Source organism: Vipera ursinii, assembly GCF_947247035.1.
Source record: "Vipera ursinii genome assembly, chromosome: 6".
In the NCBI taxonomy this organism is placed as follows: domain Eukaryota; kingdom Metazoa; phylum Chordata; class Lepidosauria; order Squamata; family Viperidae; genus Vipera; species Vipera ursinii.
The window spans coordinates 44,538,335-44,564,736 of record NC_139515.1 but is presented as its reverse complement, the minus strand read 5'-3'; the positions used below and the strand labels follow the sequence as shown (position 1 = coordinate 44,564,736).

Below are 26,402 nucleotides of genomic sequence, written 5' to 3'. Positions count from 1 at the left end.
AAGTGACAGTACAACAATTCAGACCAGAGCTTTCCACCTGAGCAATGTTTACAGCATGCTGGTGACAATCTTCCCATTCAATCTGACACTTCATTCTCACAAACCTTCCTGTAAAGGTGTCAAGTTTCAGAAGGTGAAGACCTATTTAGTCTAAAGTTACAGTATCTATAGAAAAGAGTTTGCTATGCCTGGAAAAGATGTTACTATTTAAAAGAAAAAAAATCCAGGGAAATTTAACTGCAGCCAGCTTAACAGTCCTTAGGCCTTAGGGGCAGAGAGGCTCATTCCAATTGCTCATCTAATTAAATTTAGATTTAATTTAAATTTAGATCTTTTTATGTGTGTAGTGTTACCCCCTCAGAGGCTGCCAAAGCCCAGGCCCTCTCCCCTCCATAGTGCTCTGCAGCTCCCCTCTCAAGGTGTTAATAAAGTGGGAGCTCACGTGAAGTGAGGCGGTGGCAGATTCTTGTCGTCAAGGAGGGGGGGGGGGAATTTAGGAACAAAGATGACCAACCCCTAGCCCCATAGTCAATGCATGGCATTGTTTAACAGCCCCAGGAAGTTGTAGCGGCAATAGTCAATGACTTTACAGCGACCATTTGGAAACAAGGGGGTGGGGAAAACCCTGGCTCCAGGAAGCAATGGAAACACAAATGAAGGTAATCGGTTGGATCTAATCCCGCCCCCCTCTCCACAACCTGATATAATAATCTATTCAGGCACCTTATATATTCAGACAGCTTCTCACCCCTCTTCTGATACATGTTCCAAACGAAACAGTAAGCTAGAGACCATCTTGGCAGATCCAAATTCATCATGCAACAAAGAGAGATAGTCACGCAGAGTAAAATGTCTTCGGCTCAATGTTAGGCTTTTAATAGCTTATGCAGAAGGGCCCTTTAAACTCTCTCTAACTCGTTGCTTATTCTTCAACTGCTTGTATTGCCTGTTCCATTCAAGCTTCATACTCCTCTTCCCCTTCTGGCACCGGTTGCATCCCCAAAAAAGTACGTAATTTGGTCAAAGGTGTGCCCCATACAGTCAGAAAAATCACCGCTACTCTGACATCTTCTGTCAGTTGCAAACTTTCAACCTGAAAGTACTCCAGAATACTCTTCTTCCATTCTAGCAGTACATAAAAATGGGGGAAATCCTGATCCACCTATCACATACACCCTCTGATCCGGGACAAGAACCCTCAATATCTGTAAAATTCACTCCTCTGACAAAACATTGCCAGGAATATCAATAACAATGCTTGTCCTTCACTATTCTGCTCCTCGCTCCACCTGATAGCTGCATTAGAGTCCCTTTTGTTCGCCTGGCTCATATCCCTTGCTAAAGGGGGTGGGGCAGGCAGGGAATCCCGGGACAAGCTCCCACATGTAGCGTTGCCACCTCAGAGGCCGCCAAAGCCCAGGCCCTCCCAGCCCCGCTCCCCTCCATCACGCTCTGCAGCTTCCCTCTCCCGCAAAGCCTTTCAGCCAGCCCCACTACATGTGCTTGCCATTTATGAGATCACAGTATATAGTCTTTATATCAATCACATTAACTTTTTCTAGCACAGATAGAAGAAATTCAGTCTGGAAAAGTATATATTGCAAGGCTGTGTAAATATACTGTACACTGGACTGCCTACCTGTAAATCATTTGTAACAAGCTTCTACAAGGATTAAAATGATCATCATTCAGCTATGGCATTTAAAAAATATATATCTAGCAGAAAAAGCAGGGCATTGACTCTTGATATCTACTGCCTTTAGAGTCTTTCCAGAATTCCTTTTTTTAATCAAGTGCAGCAGGATTTCTGGTGTAGGTATTGCCGCTTGTGCTATATATACTATAATAATTATTAAACATTTCCTGTGTTTTAAGTCCAGTATTCTGTTAAAAGCAACTGCTTGACATTAAGCATTGTGTTGCTCTTTGAAAACTAAATAATGAAACTGAGCCAGTGTTTGTGGATGATAGCATAGGCCTGAGACCCTAATACATGTACAGGAAAGGTTTTGGAATTTCCTGACTGAAATATACAGCTTTGCGTGGATTTGGAGGATAAATTTACTCTATTGTGTTGAGATGAATATGCTTTCTTGTGCTTAATATAACTCTTAGCTATTGCTTTCAGGGAAATGCCAATAACAACCCTGTTTTAAGCATAGGGTTGCGATGATCCCTAAAAAGTTTTTTTTTTTTTGAGAACAGTATTTCAAAGTGTTTGTAGTGATTGTGTTTGCAGCTCCTCTTTTCCCTAACTACCAGACATAATTATTTAACCTAAATTATAGTTAGGTTTATCTGTACCCAGAATAGCCACAATTTTAGTTTATCCATGGTTAAAGATGTTAGGTTGCATGTTGCATAAATCCAAAATGATGGTTGCAAGGGTTCACACAAAACAGGAAGCTTGTAACTGAGGTTAGCGTATTTGCACTGGGATGGGTAGCATATGCTCACGAACCAGACTGCTTAAGCTAACATATCTTGCAAAGAGAAGCACTGCAAGTGTTTCATTAAACCCAGGCATGCAGAGATCGACTTCCGGTGGCGGCGCGGCGCCGGAGACAGCCTTTTCGGGCTGCCCGCTGCTCAGCTGTGTTTTTTCACCGAAACAGCGCCGATCAGCTGTTCGGGTGGATTGGAAGCCCCCTCCTCGGGAGAAGAGGAGGGGGTGAGGCCACAGGTAGGGGTTGAGTTCTCCGGGGCCGCCTGAGCTTAAAGCTTGGGCGGCTGAAGGATTGAACTCCCCCGTAGCCTGGGTTGCTCCCAGCTGTTCAGCGTCTCTGCTCCGGGATTTTTGGAGCAGAGCCAGGCGTTTGCGACCACCCCTGCCAGAAGGAAAGACCATGGAATAAAAGGAGCAGGCAGAGCGGTACAGGAGGAAAAGGTGAAGAGGACATTTATTTTTACTCCCTAGCTTAATGGACTTTCTAAACTTAAAGTGAAAGTGCACAACAAGTGAAAGTAAAAAGATGGCGGCTAAACCTCCCTCAAAAACTCTTCGGAGTGCTGGAACTTCCCCGGTGCAGCAGACATCGCTGCAAGCTCTGCTTCCTCCTGCTGCATTGACATCGAAGGATTTACAAGATGCTCTTGAAAAACAAGCCCAGGTAATTTTAGAAACACTGGGTGATAAGTTGGCAAAGGTGGAGGAGAAATTGGAGAAATTGGAGGAGAGGATAGAAGAGAGGATGGAAGAGAAGTTCAGTGCGATGAGGGTAGACATTTTATCTACAGTGCAAAGTGTGGCTGAATGTGTGCAAGGTTTGGATGAAAAAGTGGAAGACCTGACTCAAAAGAATGCCATATTAGAAGTAAAGGTATTGGAGAATGAAGATTTAAGAGACAAAATGGACAGAGAACTGAGTCTTGTTCAATATCATCAGATGCAGTATGCTGTTAGAATCAGAGGCTTAAAAGAAAATATTAAAGAAGACCTAAAGCAGCTTATTTCTGAGGCTCTGGAAGCAGTATTGGGTCAGCCAGCATCTGAAATAAAGGGATGCATGGATAAAGTTTTTCGTGTAAACTCATGGATTGCTAGACAGAGAAAGTTACCTAGAGATGTGGTGGTTTATTTTGCAAAGAGGGAAACTAGAGATGAAGTTATTCAAGCCGCCTATGATACTAAAGTTGTGATTGCTGACCAAGAAGTTTTGGTTTTAAAAGAAATTCCTCCAAAGATTTTAAGGAGAAGGAAGGACTTTGCATTTCTTGTGCAGGAACTCAAGCAACGTGATATAAGGTTCAGATGGGAGATTCCAGTTGGATTGGTGGTGATGCATGAAGGTAAAAGGTACCGTCTGGTTACTGTGACACAGGCGCGTGATTTCTACAATAATGTTTTAAAAGCAACCCTGCTATCACTTCTGGAAGCTGCAAAGGGATCTGGAGAAGGAAAACCTCAAGAGGCTGAAGTTGGACAGACAGAGGAGAATGGTGCTGGAGGGGATCAAGTTACAACTTCCTTGGCTGATCCTGGAGAGCAGAGGGTGACGCGTGACGCTTTAAAACGAGCAAAACAAATAAAAGAACAAGACCAGCAGAAGTTTATGGAACTTTCAAAACGTACTTACAACGAAGCAGTGGGAGGAGCGCGGCCCAAAGGAGATAGTGGGGCTATTAAAGATGTGCTCCAACAGCTTTGGGATGACATGCATGGCGACTAAATTTCTAACCTGGAACGTTAATGGACTAAATTCACCACAGAAGAGGAAGAAAGTTTTTCAATATTTAAAACAATTCAAGATTGATGTTATATGTTTGCAAGAAACGCATATTAGGGTTATGGACCAAAAGTACTTATCGAACTCAAGGTTGGGCACGCAATTTGTTGCTTCTGCAATGAATAAGAAAAATGGAGTGGTTGTTTATGTTAAAAGTGCTTTAACAGCGGACTTAATTGAAGCAGATAAGCATGGAAGATACGTTATGATAGAGTTGCTGTTAGAAGGTAAAAAGACGCTTTTAGTTGGATTGTATGCTCCTAATCAACAACAAGCTGATTTTTTTAGTTTACTTCACACAAAGCTTACTCAGTTGGATTACAAATCGTTTATTTTTATGGGGGACTGGAATGGTGTTTTGGATGTACAGATGGACAAGGCTGGTTCTTTTAAGCGCGTTCCGAGTCATGCTAGACTGCCTAAATCCTTTTTTGAAATGAAGGATGATTTGGAACTGCGAGATATTTGGCGTGACATACATCTGCATGAAAAGGACTATACTTTTTTTTCTGACAGACATCAATCTTTTTCCAGGATCGATTTTATTTTGCTGACTAATGACTTTTTTTCTAGGATTAAGAAGGTAAAGATATGTGCAAGAACTATTTCTGATCACAGCCCAGTCTGGTTAGAGATTAATAAGGAGAATAGAGATAGGCGCTCGTGGCGTGTAAATGAGAATTTGTTCAGAAACGAGAGAAATGTGGAAGAATGTAAACAGCGGATGAAGGATTTTTTTGAAATTAATATGAATAAGGATACTTCTATGGACATGGTTTGGGATGCTAGCAAGGCCTATATGAGAGGGGTGTTGATATATATGAATAATAAACACAGACGTACTTTGGAAGCCAGAAGGAAAGAATTGGAGAATGAAATTAAGGAAAAAGAAAAGGCTTTGATTTTGAATCCAGCGGATGTGAAGACTAAGGAGGTTATTAAGCTATTAAGAGGACAATTTGATAAGCTAATGGCTGACCAAGTGGCAACCAATTTGCGGTTTGCCAGGCATAACACCTTTTGCATTGCTAATAAGCCAGGTAGATGGCTAGCTTACAGATTGAGGAAAAAGCAAAGGGCTTCTAATATAGATAAAATTGAGCATAAGGGAAGGGTTGTGTTTCAACAGGATCTTATTAAGGAAGCCTTTGTGGATTTTTATTCTAAATTATATGCTAAGGAGAAGATTAATGAAAAGGACATTGATGTATATTTGGAGAATGCTAGCATCCCGGTTCTTACGCAAGCACAAAAAGATGGGATTAATCAATTGATAACAGAAGAAGAAATTCTTATAGCAATTAAGGAATTGAAGGTGGACAAAGCACCAGGTACGGATGGTTTGACTGCGGCTTATTACAAAAATTTACAATTAGAGATGATAAAACCGTTAAAAGAACTGTTCCAGAAAATTCAGAGGGGGGGAAAGGTGCCTCCGTCTTGGAAAACTGCTTTTATTTCTTTGATTCCGAAGGAAGACCAAGATGCTACTCAAGTTAAAAATTATAGACCGATATCACTTTTAAATACAGACTATAAGATATTTGCTAAGGTGTTGGCTAATAGACTGATGAGGGTTCTGCAACAGGTGATTCATGGGGACCAAACGGGGTTTATTAGTGGTAGGCAAATGAAAAATAATGTGAGGCATATAGTTGATGTGTTAGAGTTTTTGGAGAGGAACAACCAGATCCCTGCGGCGCTAATTTTTTTAGATGCTGAAAAAGCTTTTGATCAATTGAATTGGCAATTTTTGATGAAAGTTCTAGATAAAATGAATTTTGGGGAAAATTTTCTGCAACCAATTAGGGCATTATATCAAAAACAAACTGCCCAAATAATAGTTAATAATAGCCTGACAGAAGCATGTAATATTGAGAAGGGCACAAGGCAAGGGTGTCCGTTATCCCCCTTGTTATTTGTGTTAACATTGGAGATATTATTGGTTAAAATACGGAATTTGGAAAAAATTAAGGGTATACAAATTAGAGATCAGGATTATAGATTGAGAGCGTTTGCAGATGATCTGGTTGTTACAGTGACCCAGCCGGAGAACTCTGTTGTGGACCTGATGGAGATAATAATACAATATGGGAAGGTTTCTGGATTTAAAGTTAATATACAAAAAACTAAAATTCTGGCCAAAAATATGACAGCTTTGCAAAAGGCTCTTTTAGAAGGACTAACTGGATTTGAGATTGTTAAAAGGGTCAAATATTTGGGGGTGCTTCTGTCGCCCTCTAATACAAAGTTATATAAAAATAACTATGAAAAATTATGGGGGAAAATTCAAAAAGAAATGGAGAGTTGGGAAAAATTGCAACTGTCTTTGTTGGGGCGAATCGCAGCAGTGAAAATGAATGTCCTGCCTAAATTTTTATTTTTATTTCAAATGATACCGGTTCTTAAGAAAGATTCTAATCTGGAGGAATGGCAGTGAGGTATCAATAAATTTGTTTGGGCAGGGAAAAGGCCACGAGTTAAACTTAAGATTATGCAGGATACTCGTGAAAGAGGTGGTCTTAAAATGCCCAATCTTAAATTATATTATGAAGCTGCTGCGTTAGCAGGAATAAGTGATTGGATTAATTTGACACCAGAGAGATTATTAAATCTTGAGGGCCATGACTTGTTGTTTGGCTGGCATGCATATTTGTTGTATGATAAGAAGGTAGATAATGTGTTTAGAGTGCATATTTTAAGACAGGCATTGTTGAGAGTTTGGAAGAAGTATAGACATAAGTTAGACTGTAAGATACCATTGTGGGCAATCCCAAAACACGCAATAGAAAATATAAATGTTGGTTTTAAACATGATGTGACTACGTATAAAGAGATTTTAAGCTTGGAAAGAAATGTCTGGTGTCTGAAACCATACAGCCTCTTGCGAGATGAGAAGATTGTCCAAACTTGGTTTCAATATATTCAGCTACGGGCCAGGTGGAAAGAAGATCAGAAAATTGGTTTTACAATGACTGATGAAAATCTAATAAAGCAAATTAGAAATCAGGGTCCAGCACATATTAAACGGATATATCTTGCATTGATAGAAATTGACTCAGAAACAGAACTTGTTAAAGATTGTATGATTAAATGGGCCCAAAACATCCAAGAAGTTATTACAATGGACACGTGGGAAAGGATTTGGGTGAGGAACGTAAAATTTACACAAGCTCAAAATTTAAGAGAGAACTTTTATAAAATGTTTTACAGATGGCATTTAGATCCTAAAAAGCTTGCAAGTATGTATCCGAATTATCAGCCTAAATGCTGGAGGTGCGGTGACGAAGATGCAACATATTTTCACATATGGTGGACTTGTAAAAAGGTTAAGGCTTTTTGGATAAAAATTTGGTGGAATATGCAGAAGATTTTTAAGCAAAGGATAAAGTTTTGTCCGCAACTTTTTTGTTGGGAATAATTACAGATGCTACAGTTGTGGACACTAAGTTGATGCTGAATTAAATTACGGCAGCAAGACTCTTAATAGGGAGGGATAGGGGGGATAGGGGAGGGGTAGGGGGGACTGTTAAAGATAAAATGTATGATAAAACTTTTCAATAAACCCAGGCATGCAGAGACAATGTCATTGTGTTGTCCCTTTTAACTACCCACTTTACTCCAGGGCAATGAAATGTTTAATGCCCACAGCCTGCAGATGTAGGATTTTTCAAACAAGGGATAAGGATCCTTTATTATAGTTGCAACCTGTATTTCTGTTAGAAAGGATTACCAGTGATACAGTACCATTAAGAGTTTTCTATCTTTCCAATACATTATCACTTCTTGTTATTATGCTCTATGGCAGTTTTTGCAAATATTTCTATCTTAACAAAAAGTAGCATTAAAAGCAGATGTGTAATTAAATTAATTTTAAAGGAGTTACCGACTTAAGTAACACCTAGCATAGAATGAGACACAATGTTTCTGCCAGCCGTGCTCATGGTCCCCATTAGTTTTCCTGCCCTCCCTGTCTCTTTTTTAAATATTATTTTAAAATTATTTCAACTATCAAAAATGAAAGTTGGCATGCTGCGAAGAAAAGCACCAGTCTCTACCATCATCTTTATCTCCAAGAATGTTCCTGGTTTGCAGTTGTTGTGACTGGTTTTAGATTAAATACAGGAAACGTACCAATCAATTTCATTTCCAAGATGACAGGAAATCTTTGCTCATTTGTTGATTGTGCATTTGTTGCTGCACCACCCACTGCACTTTTTCCCCCTCTTGGCTAAACTTAAAACAAATTAATCAGTGGTCAGCATCTGGCAGACAATTTTGCTAACTTTAAGTAATGTCACAGTGATCTGTTAAAAGGTTTGTTATATTGTAAACAGACTGAAGAAAGGATAACTGTCTGAACATTACACTTTTCTACGTTTTTTCAGCTTTTCATTCCTATACAATTAGTTTGAACTATGTAACTATAATGGCAGAGGCTTGTGTGGTGAAAGTCGACAGTTCCTAAGCTAGAGATGGCCATTGATATAATTTTTTTTCACCTGCACAAGGCCACAAAGCAAACCTGTCATTTATTACTTCAAAAGAAAAAAATCTGGATTCTAAAGTCTTGAAAGTATATAAAAGTCTTTGAAATCTGACTTACAATGTGTACACAAACAGCACAATGGGTGTGTAAGTGCTGTCAGTTTGAGACAATACGAGGCTGAGCATAGGACCAATAACCAATTATGTTATTTTACTCTTTTATTCTGAGGTATAATGTCTGGTTATTTTTAGATAGTAAAAATCTAAATAAAATATCTCCCCACCCCCCCCCACACCCCATTTAAAATACAGGGATAATTTTTTTATCTTCCTCAACACCAAGTTTCTTTTACAGGTAGTCCTTGACTTACGACACAATGGAGCCCAACATTTTTGCTCTTAAGTGAGAAATGTTGCCCCATTTTACAACTGTTTTGGCACAGTTGTTAAGTGAATCACTGCAGTTAGTAAGTTAGTAATCGAATTGTTAAGTAAATCTGGCTTCCCCATTGACTTTGCTTGTCAGAAGGTTGCAAAAGGGGATCACATGACCCCAGGTTACTACAACCATTATAAATATGAACCAGTTGCCAAGCATCTGAATGTTGATCACATGATCATGGGGACGCTGCAAAAGCCGTGTGAAAAATGGTCATAATTCACATTTTCAGTGCCATTGTAACTTTGAATGGTCACTAAATGAACGGTTGTAAGTCAAGGACTACCTGTACTCTCCCTTTCCCCCTCACCACCCTCCCAGTATTGCTAAAATACTGCTTTTCTTTTTCTTCTCTATCTTGGGTAAGCAGAAAAATCTTTATTCCATACAATCTTTGTTTGTTTGCTCCTTCCTTCCTTCCTTCCTTCCTTCCTTCCTTCCTTCTTTCCTTCCTTCCTTCCTTCCTTCCTTCCTTCCTTCCCTTCCTTTCCTTCCTTCCTTCCCTTCCCTTCCCTTCCCTTCCCTTCCCTTCCCTCGTCTTCTCTCCTCTCTCCTTTCCTTCCCTTCTCCTATTGGAGAAAGCTGGTTTGCTTGTCTTTCCCACTCGTTGTCCAGTAGAGAGACCTTTGTTCTTTCATCCCTTAAGCAGCCCCAGATCACAATTAATGACTTGAAAGGCCACATGTAGCCCACAAGCCTTCTACTGTAGACCTCCCATCAAGAGCACCAAGCCAATCTCAGGCTCCAATTTAGCCAGTACCAGATTATAAAGTTTATATCAACCTTCACCAAACTTCTAATATGTGCAGATTACAACCCTACAGGTTTTGTCAAGTATGGCTCTTATGTTGTCAGTACACTACTATGCTATTGATTTCTTCAGTGCAATGAGGTTGTTTTGGTTTGCTTCAGAAAAGTATGTATCATGCTTTTTATACAGAATCCATACAGTCTATAAAGAATACTGGCCATGCATGACAGATGGGCTGCATAATTCTTTTGACATGTTTTCTGTCAGACTGCAGACCAGCTGTTTTGCAGTTATGTTTTACAAATAAGAGTGATCAATATTTTTTCAGTTCAAGCATATATTCTCTAATAGAGAATATTTATTATATAGTGTGCTATATGCAAACAAATGTGCCTTTCGTTTGTTGCTTGCTGTGAATGTAATTATTGAGAACCAATTCTTTTCAACATAATGAAATGCATAGTGGCAGCTGCAGCTGCAGTTAGTAGACATGCGTATAGAAATAGGAAGCACTGGGAGTTCTGAGATATTGCTGGAGTTATCAATATATTAGTGTTTTTCAAGACAAGAATCAATGGATGGAAACTATTAAAGGATAGAAGTATCCTAGAACTAAAGAGAAATTTCCTAATGGTGAGAACAATCAACCAGTGGAACGGCTTGCCTTCAGAAGTTGTAGGTGTCCCATCACTGGAGGCTTTCAAGAAGAGACTGGACAGTCATTTGTCTAAAACTGTATAGACTCTCCTGATCGAGCAGGTGGTTGGACTAGATAACTTCCAAGATCCCTTCCAACTCTGTAGTATTATTATTATTATTATTATTATTATTATTATTATTATTATTATTATTATTATCATCATCATCATCATCATCATCATCATCATCATCATCATCATCACAGTCAGCCAGCTGTTCAGACTGGATTTGGCATTTTTGTCTACCTATTGAGTCCTTACCAGGACCTGGGATAGGCAGATGTGGATGTTTGATGGTATTACAGATATTGTCGCAGTTCCTAGTAAGGCCGCCTTTTGCAATTGACTAATGGTGAATTTGTCAATGCCAATGGTGTTCAAGTGGTGGTATTATTATTGTTATTGTTGTCATCATCATTATTATCATTATTACTCCCATTTACATTTCTGTGCTGGCTTCTTATATAATTGTACAAGCTCTGTGATTGCTATCACTTTTCCTTCGTTGTTTCTTTCATCATGACTTTGTTTTAATAATTATAAGATTGTTCAAAGTATTTAGAGCTCAAGATTTTTCCAGTCTATATTAAACCTAGAAAAAAATTATTTGACAATAAAAGGAAATAATCATTAGCTTCCACTGATGAAACATCAATCATATTAGATGATTAACTGGCAACCTACTATACAAAGGGGTAGTTGTTTTTTTTAAAATCCCATTTATATCCCGCCCTTCTCCGAAGACTCAGGGCAGCTTACAATCTAAAGCACAATGTGCTTAGCAATAGCCTTCATTCTATGTATATACCTGCTTATTAGGGCTTTTGCCCCCCCCAGCGGCATTATTACAAAGTCAGCTAATTGCCCCCAACAATCTGGTTCCTCATTTTACCTACCTCGGAAGGATGGAAGGCTGAGTCAACCTTGAGCCTGGTGGGATGCGAACCTGCACTAATTGCAGGCAGCTGGTGTTACTTAAGGAGGCATTAGCCCACTGCTCCACCAAGGCTGTTAGTTGGCCAGGAGCCACAACACTATTTAAGTATTTTTCATTCAGTGACTCAATTAAGCATTTAGTAACAGATAATAACCTCAATAATCATTTTAATACATATTTGGATTAATCTTTTAATAATATTCAAAAGGTTTATACAGTTGAAACACCTGGAAAGTGAAAATGTGTCCTTTTGGAGTCTTTGCAAGACTATTGCAAAACTAATTTTGTTTTGCTGATCTGAGGATCAATTCATGTATTTTTTATTTTTGCTCCAAAATTAATGGGGGGGGAGGGTTGCAGTCTTTGGAGAAAGACTACATGTCATTTTTTTCTACTGATGTTTCCAGCACTTGAGAATCAAATCAGCTTCAATGTTCATAGCCTGTTCTGATTTCTGTTTCATGATCATACCAGACCGTAACTGAGCATTCTTCACCTAGGTTCCTTGTGAATGCTTCTATCCCTTCATCTGAAAATCTGGTTTACATGATAATCTCCATTTGATGGTGGAGTTAATTGAGAGGTATAAACAGGTGTTTATCTTTCAATCAATAGTCTGTTCCTAATTTTTTGGATAAATAGGAGAATTGACAGAATTTTAGAAAGGCTGATTAAGAGAGGGAAAACTGAAATGTTTTTCTTTCAGCACTTTCCTGCACAGGATGTGGAATGATTCCTGTCCCAACCAGATACCAATTGCTTAAAATTTAGTCTAGATGTACTTTTGAAAATCATTTCCTTCATTCCTTTGTGGCATAATGTAATCTGACTAATGCTTGGAAGTGATTTTGAATATGAATCTAAATACTGAAAATGCTGCTCAGTTGATAGTTATTTTTGAAATTATCTCCTAGTGCCTTTAGGTTTCCAGCAATCCAGCAATTACTCTATTTTGTTTGCAGGAGTTTGTAACCATCCAGGGAAGAAGTACTTTAGCTGATTTTATTTAACAAATAAAGCAAGACAATTATACCTACTCAGCCAGATTGCTAAAGAAGAAAATTATGCTTCTCCAAATATCAGACTATAATATCAAATAAAAATCTGATGGGGCACATTTTTATTAAGGAAGAAAGGATTCTCCAAAATAAGGAACAGATTCTGCAATAAGGAACAATGATACCCAACTCTAATTCATTCATTTATGCACTTTTATTTTCACACTTTGGATAGCTCTCTCAAACTGAAAATAAGACAAAGTGGTTGAAATAAGTGCCTCTTGGTTGCACAGGGAGTCAGGTTCTGAATATCTTTGCTATAAGCTTTGATATTTTATAAGAAGTCTTCTTCTTACTGATTACATATCTAAAAGGATGCTAGGTTCTCTTATTAACGATTGCCTGAATAGTCCGAGCACATTATTTGAATACATTGTTCTCCTGTTGCATGTATGTTAATTTTCTCAACATTTTGGGATAATTCTTTATGTATTTTCCTCCAACTAGATATGGTAACATTGACAAAGGATCCCACATTGCCAAAAAGTTTGCATCTTTGGATCTGCTGCTTTAGTGTCTTTTCAGATAGATTTGTACCATAGTTGTTGGCCAAGCAATTTTTTAAACTGTGTATATAGAATATTTAATGTAGCTAAACTACAGTATGTGCATGTACATCCATATTTTGTTCAAAAGATATCTGAGAAGCCTGCACACCATTGCTACATGCAACTTAAAATGCAGACCATTTTTTTCCGTCTGATGTAAAGACAAGTAGTTCTGCTGGTTAATTAATGTCTTCCTCCCATCTCTCTCCTGTTGACACTATACAACAAAGAACTCCAGTCATTGAATCACATTTCAGAAATGCATATAGAGGAATGCAGAAGCCTCTATATCTGCAGTTATAAAGGAAAAAAGGCAGAAATGATGAATGAGGGGAGGGAGAAACTCAATCAGCTATGCATAATTCTTTGCCCTGTCCAGAAAATGAATGAATGAATGCAATCAGGTTGGGTACTGCAATGCTAAACATGACATTCAGAGCCTGGTGTTAAAGATTGCAGAAACTATTGGTTAAAATAATCACAAAAAGTGAAGAGAGAAGTCATTTTAAGGGAAAGGCAGGAAATGACCACTTCAGTGATTTATGGGCTTCATCAGATTGGTTGACATAAAGTGAATAGGTGGAGCTTCCTGAAGAGATTTTTCAGTTAAATTCCATGACACTCTTCATCCTCTAAAAATTGACACCCTCTGAAAATGCCTAAACCTATAGCATGGATTAGGCTGTTTGGAACACAACACCATAAAACCTATTGTTGAAATATGTAAAATTAAGTAAGAGTAACTTAATATTGATTCAAATTACTTCATAAACATGGAATATGACATATAGAAAGAATATATGGCTCTTATGATTCACATTAAAACTTTTCTCAGTGAAATGGGTATTGAAGGTTGATGGTCGTAGTCAAGCCTGTGAATGTGTTGAACCTGGAAAACTATTTGAGCGATTATTAGTCAAGTATTCTTTATGATTATAACAGAAAGGAAATTTATTTACAGGAAATACATTATAAACCTAGAAATAGCTAGCTACCTCTTATCAGACAGAGAGTCCCAAAGCAAACATTCTCTGTGCATTTGAGTCTGTGTCTGCATGCTTTGAAGAAAGGCAGAAAGGACGGCTTCAGAGAAAAGCAATCTCTTACATAAAAAGCAGGCAGAGATATAGACAAAGAGAGTAAATCCATAGTTCTGTATCATCACTCTACTGTCTTCTTGTGTTCAGGAGATACTAATGAATCAGTGCCATGGGATTAGATTGTGCAATCTTCTTTCCTTCACTCTTTTCCTATGTCTAAAATGAACAATTATAATTTAATTATATTACATGAATTTATTTTTCCACTAAAATCTCTCTTTAATTCTATTCCCACTTATTTTAGAATATGAATTCCTGAATTCATGTAGAAGGTTGCCTTTCAGCCATGACATACTATGCAAATTAACGCATAATTAAGGTCAGGTATTTGGGTTTATGGGACAGGAAGGGGGGCTTTGAATAAAAATAGGCATCAGGACTTTGAATAGAGAGGATAACCATAATTATGCAATCTAGTTAACAATCTAATAGTTATATTCTAATCTAAGTATAATTTCCAGATTTTTTGTATAGGAACCTCCATATACACTGAAAACCTGGGCCTGCTGTTGTCCAAGAAACAGTGATAAATGTCAATTATCCATTAGATTCAGTAAATAAATGAATGTATTTATTGGCTACACCTGAACAACTACTTGCTACAATTTGCAGGACCAGATTATCCTCCAAGACTTTCCCTTTCCTTGAAGGATGGAGGCCTTAAAGATCTGGCTCCTTTTAGTCATCTTGTCTAATATTGTCTACTGCAGGGGTGTCAAACTCAATTTCATTGAGGGCCGGATCAGCATTTCGATTGCCCTCAAGGGGCCAGGTGGGTGTGGCCAGGGTGGGCATGGCCTACTGGGTGGGCGTGGCTAGAGTGCGTGTGGCCTACGCATCAAGGGTACCTATGGGGGGCCTGGGCAGGAGTGGGACAGATCTGAGGGTCTCTGGCGGAAGGAGGGTCTCTGGGCCAGGGCCAAGGCAGTGGGGGCCGTTCCCTCACTGTTTCCAGGATGGCTTTGCAGGCCACATGAAACCACTTCGCGGGCCGGATCTGCCCCCCGGGCCTTGTGTTTGACATGTCTGGTCTACTGACAGGGTATCACAGTGTGGGGGTGTCTTGATTTCTTTTTCTAGGTCAGTGAGATTCAGTCTCAATCCACCTTATAAAACATTATTGGGAGCTTTAATGCATTAATGTAATCCTTACTTCTTACATGAAATAGCCTTTGGAAGCATTATTTGCTATAATTCTATTTTTATAATTAACCTGTGCAAATAACAGATAATTTTCTGTTTCTTTCCATACTTCTTTCTTTCTTTATATTATTTTAATGTACTGTTATCTTTGGATCAGCTGAGAGGAATCAATTTGCTTCTCAACACCAATTTTCTTTATTAATCACTTGAACTGGAAAAGCCATAAATTCAAAGATATAATTAGTTCTTGCCACATTTTTTGTTGCAGAGGAAATAACCCTTTTGCCATGATTGACTGATAAAACAATGTCAAAGCCAAAGAAAATATCAACATTTCAATTGTGCTTTGTTATAAAACAATATGTATTTATGCTTTTTTATTAGGAAATCCAAAGACACTTTTAGAGAGGTAAGATTGTGTACAGAGTAACGAAGAATTGGTTGGTTTTACTTCATGTTCTCTCCCTCCTTTCTCCCACATAGTTGCTCCATTGTAAACATTTTGAACTGTTTTTAAATAACTGCCAAGAAATTGATGCAGGAATTGGTCTGGGGGTGTAAATGTTCCAAAAATATAGCATTCTATTTTGACTCAACACTAAAATACAATATATTTTGCATTAGCATTTAGTTATAAACTCTGATGTCATACCTACAAAGTAGGAAAAATAAAAAAAATACCTCACTTTAAATTGGCATCACCACAGCTGGTTTGTTATGTTTTAAACTAGTTTCAGTAATGCCCATTTAACAAGAAACAATATCTCCCTTGTGGATAAGTGGATGTAGGGGAGCTTTTAGATCTGTGTCCATTGACTGAGATCAGCCGATCCTTAAAGATCTAGAATCTCCTTTTTAAGAGAGAAATAAAAACTAGCAAGGCCTTTACTATCAGCGTTACCATTGAACTAGTGTTCGTCTCAGGAAAGAAAAAATAATTGAGTCCACAAAGGGTGGAGGCAGAATTGCTCCCTCTCTTCAAATATATTGGAGCATATACAAGTTCAGTCTGATGGAATGATTGTTAGTCCAATAATATACCAAGTGCCTAATGCTCAGTCTTCTGTTTGAAGGTGTCCTGCTGAAGTTTACTTTAAAACTATAGAGTCATAAGAAGGAAAGAGACATGGTCTTGAGGTTGGTCATCAACAATTAACATGTAGGTAGCAGACACATAGGGGACGTGGGTTAGGATGCTGAGCTTGTCGATCAGAAGGTCAGCAGTTTGGCGGGTCAAATCCCGAGTGCCGCGTAACAGAGTGAGCGCCTGTTACTCGTTCCAGCTTCTGCCAACCTAGCAATTTGAAAGCATGTAAAAATGCAAGTAGAAAAATAGGGACCACTACGGTGGGAAGGTAACAGCGTTCCATGCGCCTTTGGCATCTAGTCATGCTGGCCACATGACCATGGAGATGTCCTCGGACAAGCGCTGGCTCTTAGGCTTTGAAACAGAGATGAGCACCGGCCCCTAGAGTCAGAAGCGACTAGCACGTATGTGCGGGGGAACCTTTACCTTTACCTAGCAGACACATAGGTTATCTAAACAATCTCTTTTATTTTGCAATTTTAAATTTAGTCATTTAGTCATTTCTTAATTGGCATATTCCTTCTCCCTTATCACTTTAATAATACTTAAATAGCCATATTTAGAAATCACAGTGTTTCCATGTTGTTCTCCAGCTTTTAGGTGTAAACCTAAAACCTTGGCAGCCTCTTCCAATTTGCTACCTTCCACTTGTATTTTAATATTTCAGTGGTTGGCATAATGTTATGCCAGGTGACTTCCTGGCATTTTAAATAAAGTTTATTACTTCATGCTTTCACCATGTGATTAATGTGAAGGGGAAATTCATCCAGAAAAGGAACCATCAGATCCCCATCAGATCCTGAATGGGACATGATAAATAGATTGCCTTATATCTGGTGGTGTTAATAAATATTTGTAGCAAGTATCCTTTTACAATAAGTAAAAGTAACAGAAGGGACGCGGTGGCTCAGTGGGTTAGGACGCTGAGCTTGTCGATCGGAAGGTCGGCAGTTTGGCGGGTCGAATCCCAAGTGCCGCGTAACAGAGTGAGCGCCTGTTACTCGTCCCAGCTTCTGCCAACCTAGCAGTTCGAAAGCACGTAAAAATGCAAGTAGAAAAATAGGGACCACTACGGTGGGAAGGTAACAGCGTTCCATGCGCCTTTGGCGTCTAGTCATGCCGGCCACATGACCACGGAGATGTCCTCAGACAAGCGCTGGCTCTTCGGCTTTGAAACGGAGATGAGCACCGGCCCCTAGAGTCGGAAACGACTAGCACACATGTGCGGGGGAACCTTTACCTTTACCTTTAAAAGTAACAGCCAAATACATGGAGTAATTTCAAATCGGGAAAACTGGCTAGGGAGACCTGTTCAATAAAGCAAATTTTTAGTGAGAAAAGATACTAGACTTTACCTTCCCATTTTTCAAGTGGGGAAGTCCATAAAATAGAAATGTAACTCCTATATATTATCAAGTCTGATTCTGCAAGCAGTCAATGGATGTGAAAAATCTGTGATCCAACTATGGTGGCAATTTATAAGATAACCTGTTTAAGGTCACTGACAAGAATAAATGATTGCATTTTTCTTCTGTACTGTCAGCTTATTCAATATTGCTTTAAATAAAGCCAAAGGTCAATCTGGCTCAAAAACCAGAGTAAGATTTAGCTTCATCAGGACAGAGGAAGAATGCTTTTGAACTGGAAATGTCTTTATGAATCCTGCCATCATGAAAACGGATATTTATGCTACAAGCAGAGCAAAACATCTTTAGTGATACATTCTGTGTTAATAAAATTTCAGTCCATACTTAGTGCTGACAAGACAAAATATTTCAGACCAGTTTTTCTGCCTAATACATACCAAGATTTGAAAAATAAAGCAACCAAATTTCTGAAATAAGAAGAGGAAGATGATGCCCCTTACTATATTTTCATCCGGATTAATAATAACTTTCCAAAACTAAGTAATCCTATTTTGACTTTACATGACTTTTTCCAGCTAGTACAAGTCAAATTGTATTTTGTTAATGGCTATTTAGTTGGGTCTTTCATCTACCTTCTACTAACAATGGTTCTGCAAATTTGGAACAATATTTGGGAAGAGGTCTTGAGAAATATATAGATTTTAAGTTTATTATTTTTAAAACACACTAAGTTTTCAAAGTGCTTTCCCCCAAGTCACATGAGTGCACAAACTTTTAACTTAGATGTGTTGTACAATTTTTTTTGAGAAGTATTTTTATATACTTTTTTCTATACCAATTTTCTTTTCCTTATTTGTGGTGCAAACACCAACATAAAGAAATTCCAAAGACACCCTTTATATAGTAATATGTTTCTCTGTATTCAGTGGCATTTATTTTCCAATAAATATACTTAATTTCTTATGCAAGTATTACCTATCAAATTTTAATTTATCAGGTAGGTTCACATAAAGAGTTAATTACAAATATTATATTTGTTATCACACAGACGGGGATCCAACGTTTCGCTCACATTAGATATGAGCAGCTTAGGATGTGCTGAACCTTTAATAGCTGTACCAACCCCAAGGGAAAAAGTAGCAATGGAGTATCTACAGTCTGCTAGCAGAATGTTGACCAAAGAGCAATTAAAAGATGTAGCTGAAAGTTCTCATTTACTTCAGACAGAATTCATGGTAAGTCTGTAACACTGCTTTGTTGTTTTAAAACTAAAAACTTCTTGTAACTTTCTGTGGTCTTCAGAATGATATACCTCTGGCATTTGTACTGTACAGTGCTTGAGCAAGGGCAATGGCAGAGTTGTAAACTGGAGATGCCCAACCAATCTTCTAAAGCTGCACTACTGTCAACTCTACAAATGAGCATGGCTGCAGCCATTTTCCCTACTCATTTTTGGTTGCCACATAGAATGGAGGGAGGGGGGTTGCCCAGGTGCTTTGCTAGTCTAAATAATCTTTTGTCCCATGGGAACCAAGGTCATTGGCTGCTCCCGAGACTGTATTGGGGAATGTAGTTGCTTGCATAGTTTTATGGGTGGGATTTTTTAACTTTGTATTGGGGTATTGTTATGAATGTCTCCAGACTTGGTTTCACTTTTGACGTGCCAATACTTTGTAACTAATAAACATGTTACTTGAGGAATTTGCATGCCTTGGAGTTCTGCTTTATTTGTTTCTGTCTGTCGAAAGCATGACATTTTTAGTATGCATATAAAAAAGTAAGATTTAAGGATATGGAACAAAGATGTCCTGGCATTATTTCATGATTTCACTAAAAACACAATAGAGTAAATAGCTGCTGAATTCTATTCCTTGTTATAAAACAGGATTTTCCATGTAGACCTTCAATTCTCTAGAGGTTTTCATAGCATTGCTAGGTCTCCTGATACAACAAACAAAGATAAGGGAATTCCAGAATGTCTTAAGCTCAAATAGTTTTGGATAAGACTGAACACACACTCACTGGTTTATCTGATTTGAGATCATACCAAAACAAAACAAATGTAGTAATTAAACATAAGTCAAACTATGAATCAAGCTTTTCAATGGAAATTGACCAGGATGATACTTTTATTCTGAGATTTTTGGAGAGGTAATTTTGAAGCTGAACAGTGACCAATAAAAGTGACCACCATATGTTTGTATGTGGTTTTATATGTATTATTTATTCTGTTTAACTTTGCAGGCTCCCTAGAGTCTTTTGATGATTATAAATCTAAATTTGTAAATTAATAAATTAGCCATCCCAGACTCTTATTGCTTTTTAATTTAAAATCCCTAAACAGATTATTTCTAAAAAAAAAACACCCAGAAAAACAATGCTGCGGCTTTGTGATAAACTTTCCTATGAGCTGCAATAAGTAACTTATTAACATTGATACTAAGAATTGCTCATAATGAAAATTGTGTTTTATTTCTTTCTCTTTAGGAAATCCCCATGAATTTTGTCAATCCTAAAGAAATAGACATCCCTAGTCATGGAACCAAAAATCGTTATAAAACCATTCTTCCAAGTAAGTTAGTTTAAAGTGATACTTTTGTCAGTTAATTCTCCTTTTTCCTATTATCAGCTTTTTAATTCTTAATTTATAGGTGCCCTTGAATTAAAGCAACCTGGCTTAATTGCAAAGTAGTTTGCAATAATGTTTTTTTAATATGCATTGTTGTTATTGTTGCTATCACAACTCCAGTTGATGAACTGCATTTGACTTCTTAAGCCCAACTTGTAGAGATGTGCTGACTTACATAGGAAACAAAATAAGCATTTATCCTACCATAAACTTTATTAATGTACTTTACTGTTGGAAACTTCTGTTAATGTAATTGGTTCATATCAATAAAGCTTAAGTATTTTCAATTTCTCTACTTCTATCCTCTGTCAAAGTATGTTTCTGCAGCAATATGATTTTGCTAAAACATATACTAAAGAGCCATAAGATTAATTTTGATTAAGTAGCAATGGGGAGAAGCAAAAAATAGAATAAACCAGAAAGCCAAATACAGTTCACTCCAGTAAAGAGCCATAGTTGTTCTAAGCAGTCATGATTAAAAATGTTTTCCCCATCAAAGTGGTTTGCAGTCTTGCCCACTGCTAGGAAAGTTAGTATAGTAATTAATCTAGCAGGAGAAGGGCCCAGCTTTCACTTCTCTTTAGTTGATGTATTTTAAGCAACAGCAGTAAAGCTGAAACTCAGGTTTCTACATCCCAGAGAGATTTTAAAAATAATATTCTATGTGTCAGAAAAATAGGATTAATTGAATATTTTTAATACAATGAAGTGTATTCCTATTCAGAATGAATTACCACTGAATATGCTCATGGCTACTCTTTAAATTGGATGGGATCTGTTCGCTCTCAGCTTTGATAGTTAGTTCTGGTGCAGGTAGAAATTCAACAGCAGTGCCTCCCAAAGCAAGTGGTGGCCTTTCTGAAGGAATGGAGGGAGGCAAAATTTATCGCTCCCACTGTCACAATAAGAGATGTACGCACAAACCTCTGACACCCTTATCTGACATAATAGGAGACTGGGAATTACATTTCTGTGATAAAACTAGGCTTTAATTTCTGGATAGCTATTTCAGATTTTCTCAGAAGGATATAATGTACTTTCTCCCTTCATACTTCTGAGTCTTCAAAAATATTGAAAAAAAATTGGGTTATCTATCCTTGCGCATAGATGACATGCATATCGGAAATAGGTTCTCCTCCCCTTTGCACAAAACTCAAAAGCAGACAGAAGACAGTATGAATCCTTCATGTACTGTATCTGTTTCACAGCTTTTCTGGAATGTTTGGAAGGATTTGTAACACTCCCTCATACCTATAGCTGTCAATATCATTGCATAAATCATCAAGCTTCTTTAAAAAAAATCCTTATGCTTTTATGACATTTCCCTTTACTACTTTAGGTTTTCATTTCCATTTCCACCTGTGTTGTCTTTACAGATCCTGTAAGCAGGGTATATTTGAAACCAAGGAACCCAGGGGATGTTTTGAACACCTACATAAATGCTAACTACATCAGAGTAAGTACACTGATGTGCAGTGTGCTGACTTGCCAACATATATTTCATCTTCATGCTTCCTATTCAGTTCTTCTCTTATCAGAACACCTAACTTAGTACTCTGCCACCAACTTCCACTGCCTTTTACTATTGACAGTAGACAGTAGACTGTGTATGTACTGTATAGAAATGAGCAATCATTCCATAAAATATTGTACCAAAACGTATTGGCCTTTTAACTGAAGCATTGTACAAGGTATGCTAATTCTCTTCTTGTTTCTTCTCAGCCCTTTATAATCACAAATTTTAATATGACTATTCCATCTCTGTCTAAATTAGGGTTATGCTGGCAAGGAGAAGGCTTTCATTGCAACTCAGGGTCCTATGATTAATACCGTAAATGATTTCTGGCTGATGGTATGGCAAGAAGACAGTCCTGTTATTGTTATGATCACAAAGCTGAAGGAGAAAAATGAGGTAAGACTTCTTAGCTTAATCAATCACGGACACTTTGTCTAGTTCAAAAAAAAAAACCACACACCACCCAATACAACCAACACTACTATCAAATATTCAAGACCCTATTATTTTTTCATAGCACTCTATTAAAACACCTTAACTAATTTAGTGTGGATAACATTATCAAAGTTGCCTATACAATATGAGCAAAACATTCTTTTTTTTAAAAAAATACAAATTACTTTTCAGATTTGAAATGGCAACATAAGAAATAATTTTGTCCTGAGTCAATTTCAATTCAGAATAGAGCTGGAAGGGACTTTGGATGCCTTCTATGAAACCCCTTGCTCAAACTAAAACTAATAGGGCTATCAGTGTATGTAACATAAATGTGTGTGTGGATAAGAATATCAACCTTGCTGTCAAGCAAAATGAAGCTTTTAATAGTGAGTGCCATATCAAATGAACTAATCAAACAGATGATAAGGAAATAGGGGAACTCAGGCACCACACAGGTTCGGGGGAAAGTAAACACATGGTCAGTCATAAAGGACTCAAATGATTATACACCAACGCACAGAGTATGAGCAATAAACAGGGTGAATTAGAAATTGAGGTAAATGAGGGCAGACATGATATTGTTGAGGGCAGACATGATATTGCTGCCATTATGGAAGTTGGGTAGGATGAAACTCACAAATGGAAGACACAGCTAGAGGGATTTAAATTATTTAAAAGAAAAAAAATAAAATAAAAGAGGAGGTGGAGTTGCCCTCTATATAAGAAATAACTACATCTCTACAGAAATAGAGCACAACAATGATGAAAACTGTCTTGAATGCATTTGGGTCAATATAAAAGACATTGCCATAGGTGTATACTATAGGCCACCCAACCAAACAGAGGAAATAGATGGACTTTTTGCTAGTCAGGTAGGTATGTAGGAAGCATATCACAACAGTAATGGGGGACTTTAATTACCCTGACATCAACTGGAATACAAAATCTGCACCAAGTGGAAGAACAGATTTCTGACAAACCTAGCAGACAACTATGTCTCCCAAAAAGTAGAGAAAGGAACTAAGGGATCAGCCATATTGGACTGAATTCTCACTAACAGACTGGATTTGGCATTTTTGTCCACCTATCGAGTCCTTACCAAGGACCTGGGATAGGCAGATGTGGATGTTTGATGGTATTACAGATATCATCGCAGGATGGAAGCAGTTCCTAGTAAGGCCTCCTTTTGCAACTGACTAATGGCGAATTTGTCAATGCCAATGGTGTTTAGGTAATGCTCCAGTTGTTTTGGGATTGCACCCAAGGCGCCTATTACTATGGGTACTACACTTGCTTGCCTTTGCCACAGTCTTTCTATTTCTATTTGTAGGTCTTTGTATTTTGTTATCTTCTCCAGTTCTTTCTCGTCTGTTCTGCTGTTTCCAGGCACTGCCACATCCACTATCCAGACTTTTTTGTCTTTCTTATCGATAATTGTTAAGTCTGGGGGGTTATGTTGCAGGTGCTTGTCTACTTAATTCTGAAGTCCCAGAGCAGTTTAACTTTATCATTTTCTATGACTTTCTCTATTTTATGATCCCACCAGTTCTTGCTTACAGGCAAATGATATTTCTTGCAGATCTTCCAATGCACCATTGTTGCTACTTTGTCATGCCGCTCCTTGTAGTCAGTCTGTGCGATCTTCTTGCAGCAACTTACCAGGTGGTCCACTGTTTCTTCAGCTTCTTTGCATAGGTGGCACTTACTGTCTGTTGCTGTCTTCTCAATTTTGACTTTGTATGCATTTGTCCTTAAGGCTTGGTCTTGTGCATCCAGAATTAGTCCCTCAGTCTCTTTCTTCAACTTTCCTGCTCTTAGCCATTGCCAGGTCTTGCCTTCCCAGCTATTTTTTTAATGCCCTGGCAGCATTCAGATGATGTTTTTCCATACAGCTTCAGATCATCCATGTAAAGGAGGTGGGACAGTCTGGCAGATGTTTTTTATGTTTGATAGCCATGTCCTGAGTTATTCAGTATTGTTGACAGAGGAAACAGTGCAATAACAAATAGTAGTGGTGATAATGAATCTCCTTGGAATATTCCTCTCTTGATATTAACCTCTCCCAGTCTTTCACCATTGACCTGCAACTGTGTCTTGCATTGTGCCATCGATCTTTGCACAAATTTTCTGATGTTTCTACTGACTCCTGCTATTTCTAGGCACTTGATTATCCAGTCATGTGGCAGAGAGTCAAATACCTTTTTGTAGTCAATCCATGCCACATTCAGGTTGCTCTTCCTTTTCTTGCAGTTTTCCAAGATCATTTTATCTATTAAGAGTTGATCTTTTGTTCCTCTGCTATTGGGGCAGTTTCCTTTCTGTTCAGGTAGAAAGACATTGTTTTCAACTAGATGCTGTTGTACTGTATCAGCTACCATACCAGTTAGCAATTTGAAAGTTGGTAAGCAGGTAATTGGCCTGTAGTTGCCTGGTGTTGCCCCTTTTGCTGGATTTTTCATTATTAGGTAGGTTTTCCCAGTTGTTAGCCACTTTTCAATTTCTCCTCCTTGTAGTATATTGTTGAACTACTTGGCAATGAGTGGGTATATAACAGTTAGATGTGTTGTGATTCAGGGTCAGCCTGTGGGTTCAGCAGTTGGGTCGGACGACTCAGAGGAGGAGGGGGGTGTTGAAGACCTTGCTGAGGGGGTTGAAGATCTTGCTGATGAGAGCCCTCAGCCAGGCCCCTCCCACTTGGTCACCATGGAGAGCCAGCTGTGTGAGCCTGACAGCGTGGATGAAGATGACCCACAGCTGGCCCTGTTCAAGGACGCCCGACGCAGGAGGCAATCAATCAGGAGTAAACAGAGGAAGGCAATGGGGCTCCTCGGAAGGAGGCAGAGAGAAGCCACGCCCTGAACTCTATATAAGGGGAATGTGTGGGAGGGCTGGTTTGCTGAAGGCAACCGCTTGGATAGTTCCTGTTTCTTAAAGCTCCTGTTTCTTGGTTCGTGTCTTGTTTGTTTTTGTAGCTATAAATTTGGCAGGCATAATTCCAGCCTCTTGCCGTTTGTAAAGGGGTTGTCCCTGCCTTTTCTGCAGGGCCGGTAGCAGGCTGGTACAGAACAGTATGTTTCAACCAAAACCCATGCAGTTCATCTGCACCTGGTACTGACCAATTTTTTATCTTCCTTGCTCTTTTTCTACCATTTTTTAAAATCCCATTTATATCCCATTGTTATTACTAGTTCTTTCATTTCAACTTCTGTTTTATTTGCATCCACCTCTTTTAACTAAGCCGCATCCTTGTTGTGTTTCTTTGGGTTATTCCATATCTGCTTCCAGAACTGCACTGTTTCTTCCTTGTCAGGTACTGACTGATTCATTGCAGTTTCTCCATTGATGGATTGGTAGACACATTTCTGATTGGATTGAAATTGGAGGTTCTGCTTATAATTTGCAATTCAAGCTTCGTATCTACTGATTTTTCCTGGCTATAGCTGTTAATGGCTGCTTTATTATTTCCAGTGCTTCCTTGTTCTTCCTTGTTTCTAAGTGCTATTTCTTGATTAGATATTCTTTGGTCTTCTTGTTCTTCAGCTTCTTTTCTTTCATCTGTTCTAGCTAGCTTGCATGTGATCTTAACTTGCTGATCTTTGTGGTGCACTGTTCGTTTGTTTTTCTTCTTTGTTGATGTTGCATCCCAGGTATTCAGTTATAACTGCAGCTGTGCTGTACATTAGTTGGTTTGTTTCTTGCAGTAAATTGGTGCTTTTACTTGATATTGCAGTATTTGCATATTTTAATGCTTGTGCTAGCTGTTTCTTTGGAACAAGCTTCAATGCAGGCAGCCTTATTCCGTTGTTTTTGTGCTGTTCTAGATGCTCAGTTATTCTTTGCTTCAATTCTTTTATTTCTTTAGTTAGAAAGCTTTGTTCTTCCTGAGGAAGAGGTGCCTGGTTTTCAAATGAGAACAGTTGTATATCTCTGCTGGATTCTTTCACTGCCAACTCCCCCTGGCTTGCTTCTACATTCTG

The 26,402-nt window shown here is 38.3% G+C and overlaps 1 protein-coding gene across 2 annotated transcripts in view; it reads left to right on the top strand.

Annotated features, from left to right (window-relative positions):
- The window catches only part of PTPRR (protein tyrosine phosphatase receptor type R), a gene marked incomplete at its 5' end in the record, with an annotated part of 101,090 nt that overhangs the window by 59,869 nt on the left and 14,819 nt on the right, over window positions 1-26,402 (top strand). For both annotated transcript variants that reach the window (XM_083366644.1, XM_083366645.1), the window contains 4 exons: window positions 18,891-19,077; window positions 20,330-20,414; window positions 21,848-21,927; window positions 22,246-22,383. In XM_083366644.1, coding sequence (XP_083222770.1) covers window positions 18,891-19,077; window positions 20,330-20,414; window positions 21,848-21,927; window positions 22,246-22,383 — 490 coding nt within the window. The remainder of the gene's footprint in view (window positions 1-18,890; window positions 19,078-20,329; window positions 20,415-21,847; window positions 21,928-22,245; window positions 22,384-26,402) is intronic.